The following is a 3,740-nucleotide window of genomic DNA, read 5'->3' as shown; positions in this document are numbered from 1 at the left end:
GATTCTCTTGCCTCAGCCTCCCGAGTAGCTGGGACTACAGTCACTCGCCACAATGCCTGGCTATATTTTTGTTGCAGTTTGGCCAGGGCTGGATTTGAATCCGCTATCCTTGGTATATGGAGCCAGTGCCCTACTCACTGATACACAGGCACTGCCCATTTTAAGCATTTTTTCATATCTCTATTGTTTATTTATATGTCTTCTTTTGAGAAATGGCTATTCAGGTCTTTTGCCCTTTTTTTTTTTTTTTTGAGACGGAGTCTCAAGCTGTCACCCTGGGTAGAGTGCCCTGGCATCATAGCTCACAGCAACCTCCAACTCCATCTCAAGTGATCCTCTTGCCTCAGTTTTTCTGTTTTTTAGTAGAGACGAGATCTCGCTTTTGCTCAGGCTGTGAGCTCAAGCAATCCACCCACTTCAGCCTCACAGAGTGCTAGGATTACAGGTGTGACCCACCGCGCCTGACCAAGTTTCAATATGTTAAGAAGGAACATTCTTTTCATTTTTTGTTTTCTACTATATAATCTTCCTTTCTCCTGAAGCCCTTTCTAGTGAGGATATTACTATGGCTTTCACCCAGAGATTAAAAATTCTTTCTTCAAGTGCTTTACACTTTGCATATATGTCTTCATATGTATGTCTGATGCTTACCTAAAAATGGATGCTAGTTCTCTCTCAATAAATTATTCTTTATGTTCCTTTTAAGGTAATAGAACATGAGCATCCAGTAAATAAGATTTCTTTCATTGCCCGTGATGTGACGGACAACCGGGCATTTGGCTACGTGTGTGGAGGAGAAGGCCAGCATCAGTTTTTTGCCATAAAAACAGGGCAGCAGGTGAGCTGTAAGCCTTGAGGTGTGCCTGCAGACTTGTCCTCTGTTGAGCACAGAAGTATCTGTATCACAACTAGAAAACTTGCTGGACACAATTGGATGTAAGAAGGCTAAATAATGATTCAAAGACTAACCATTTCTGTTGGCCTAAGGAATCTTTGTAAAATGTCATTGATACCCATGTAGTATGTGAAACAAGGATTGAGAAAGGACTTACTTATCATGCTAATTTTAGGATAAGAGTAAATTACTCCCAGAAACCTTAAAGGAACTTCCAAAAATAATCATGCCACCTCTTGTTTGGGGTAAATACTTATTAATCTGCTGTCCTTATGTACCTGAGGGTGGGGACTGGGGCAGTGGTCGTCTCCTAGAAGCTAGGGAGAGTAATAAGGAGCTTTAAAAGAATGTTAATAAAAAGAACCAATATTAATCTGAACTGTTGGGAACAAAAGGAAGAAAATAATAAGATTAAAATGCTGATGACAATGCTTTCTGTTGCTTCAGGCTGAGCCCTTAGTTGTTGATCTTAAAGACCTTTTCCAAGTTATCTATAATGTAAAGAAAAAGGAAGAAGAAAAGAAAAAGGTAAGTACTACCTAATAAAGACTCTATTAAAACTTAAAACTGAAACTGTATTCAGGACCAGGTTTAATGTTATGTATGCATATGACCTGTCTAAAGAGCTGGCTTTCTATACTTTTTTTTAAAATTTCAGATTAATATGATGGAGCACATGATTATGTAACAAATATAAACAATGTAACCTAGAGTCCAAAGTTGCAGGAGGTATGTCACATACTGTTAGGTGAGAGCACACCATTCCGCCTCACCTCCCCTCTACCCACTTCCTCTTCTCCCTCCCTCCTCCCCCCTTGAGCTTAACTGTGCTTTTTCTCTTGTGTGGACATATATTTGTTCATCTGCTGGTTTCATATTGGCATTGAGTACACTGTATACTTGATTTTCCATTCTTGTGATACTTTCCTAAGTAGAACATTCTCCAACTCCATCCAGGTTAATACAAAAGAAGTGAAGTCTCCATCTTCTTTATGACTGAGTAGTACTTAATATACCACAGTTTATTAATCCACTCATGTGTTAATGGGCACTTGGATTGATTCCATATCTTGGTGATTATGCATTGAGCTGTGATAAACATTCTGGTGCATATGTCCTTATTGGAAAATGACTTTTGTTCTTCTGGATAGATACCTAGCAATGGGATTGCAGGATCAAATGAAAGGTCTACTTTTGGTTCTTTGAGGCTTCTCCATACTTCTTTCCAAGGACGTTGTATTAGTCTGAAATCCTACCGAAAGAGTAAAAGTATTTCCTTTTCTACATACCGTTGCTAGCATCTGTAGCTTTGGGACTTTGTGATGTGGGCTATTCTAACTGGGTTTAGGTGATATCTCACAGTGATTTTTGTATTTGTATTTCTTTGCATTTCTCTGATAATTAGGGATGATTAGCATTTTTTTCATGTGTTTATTGGCCATTCGTCTGACTTCTTTGGAGAAGGTTCTGTTCATATCTCTTGAACAGTGGTAAGTGGGATTTTTTTCCTTCTTTTGTTGATTAATTTGAGTCCTCTCTAGATTCTACTTATCAACTCCTTGTCAGATTTGCTTTTTTAGTGTTTTTTGTTTGTTTGTTTGTTTTTTGAGACAGAGTCTCACTATGTTACCCTCAGTAGAGTTCCGTGGTGTCACAGCTCACAGAAATCTCCAACTCTTAGGTTTAAGCGATTCTCTGGCCTCAGTCTCCCAAGTAGCTAGGACTACAGGTGCCCGCCACAACTCCCAGCTGTTTTTTGGTTGTAGTTGTCATTGTTTTTTAGTAGACCCAGACCAGGTTGGAACCCACCAGCCTTGGTGTATGTGGCCAGCACCCTAACCACTGATGAGCACCAAGGCTATTTTTTATCTTTTTGAAGAACCAACTTTTTGTTTCATTAATTTTCTAAATGATTCTTTTGTTTCAATTTCATTTATTTCTGATGTAATATTGTTATTTCTTCTGTTAGGTTTAGGATTTGATTGGTCTTCCTTTTCCAGTTCCTTGAAGTCAATCTTTATGTTGTTGATGTGCCCTCTTTCTGTTTTTAAATGTGGATATCTAATGCAATAAATTTTTCTCTTAGGAGGGCTTTTGTAGTATCCCTCAGGTATTGACAGCTTGTGTCTTCATTGCCATTATATTGGAGGAATCTAGTGATTTCCTTCCTTATCTCCTTCTTGATCCACTTGTTGTTCAGCATGAGGTAAAGTTTCCATGACTTGATGTGGGGATGAAGGTGTTTGTTGGAGTTGGGTTTTACCTTTCTTCCCTTTTGGTCTGAAAAGATACAAAAGCATAATTTCTATTCTTTTAATTTTGTTGATTTGATTTATATCCTAGAATATGGTCAGTTTCAAGGATGATCTAGGAGCCGGCGAGAAGAATGTTTGCTCAATAGTTTTGAGGTGGTTATGTTCTGTATATGTCCATTAAGCCTAATTAAAACAAGGGTCATGTTTAAGTCCCGTGTTACTTGGTTTAGTTTCTGTTTAGAGGAGCTGTCCAATTCTGTCAGTGTTGAAGTCCCCAGTATCATGATATTACAGGATATCATATTGTTCAGACCGATTAGGGTTCATTTTATAAATCTGAGAGTATTTAAGTTGGGTGCATATGTAAGAAGAATTAAAATGTCTTCTTGTTGTATTCTTCTTTTGATCAATATATATAATTTCCATGTTTGTCTATTTTTTTTTTTTACTTTTGTTGCTTTAAATCCATTTGTATCTGAAAATAAGATTGTGACTCCTTCTTTCTTCTGATTTCCATTTGCCTGGTGCTTTTTTATCTAGGCAGCCAGCCTGTGTCTCTTCAGTGGGGAATTCAAGCCATTCACACTTAT

The 3,740-nt window shown here is 37.9% G+C and overlaps 1 protein-coding gene across 1 annotated transcript in view; it reads left to right on the top strand.

The window, feature by feature from the left end:
* Positions 1-3,740, top strand: part of DAB2 (DAB2, clathrin adaptor protein) — a 65,501-nt gene that overhangs the window by 39,175 nt on the left and 22,586 nt on the right. Inside the window, exons 4-5 of the mRNA XM_012807058.2 lie at positions 707-838; positions 1,343-1,423. Of these exons, the coding sequence (XP_012662512.1) occupies positions 707-838; positions 1,343-1,423 (213 nt within the window). The remainder of the gene's footprint in view (positions 1-706; positions 839-1,342; positions 1,424-3,740) is intronic.

Source organism: Otolemur garnettii, unplaced genomic scaffold (assembly GCF_000181295.1).
Source record: "Otolemur garnettii isolate 467f Iridium unplaced genomic scaffold, OtoGar3 scaffold00063, whole genome shotgun sequence".
Classification (NCBI taxonomy): Eukaryota; Metazoa; Chordata; class Mammalia; order Primates; family Galagidae; genus Otolemur; species Otolemur garnettii.
Note: the sequence above shows the minus strand (reverse complement) of the source record. Positions and strands in the feature narration are given on the sequence as shown.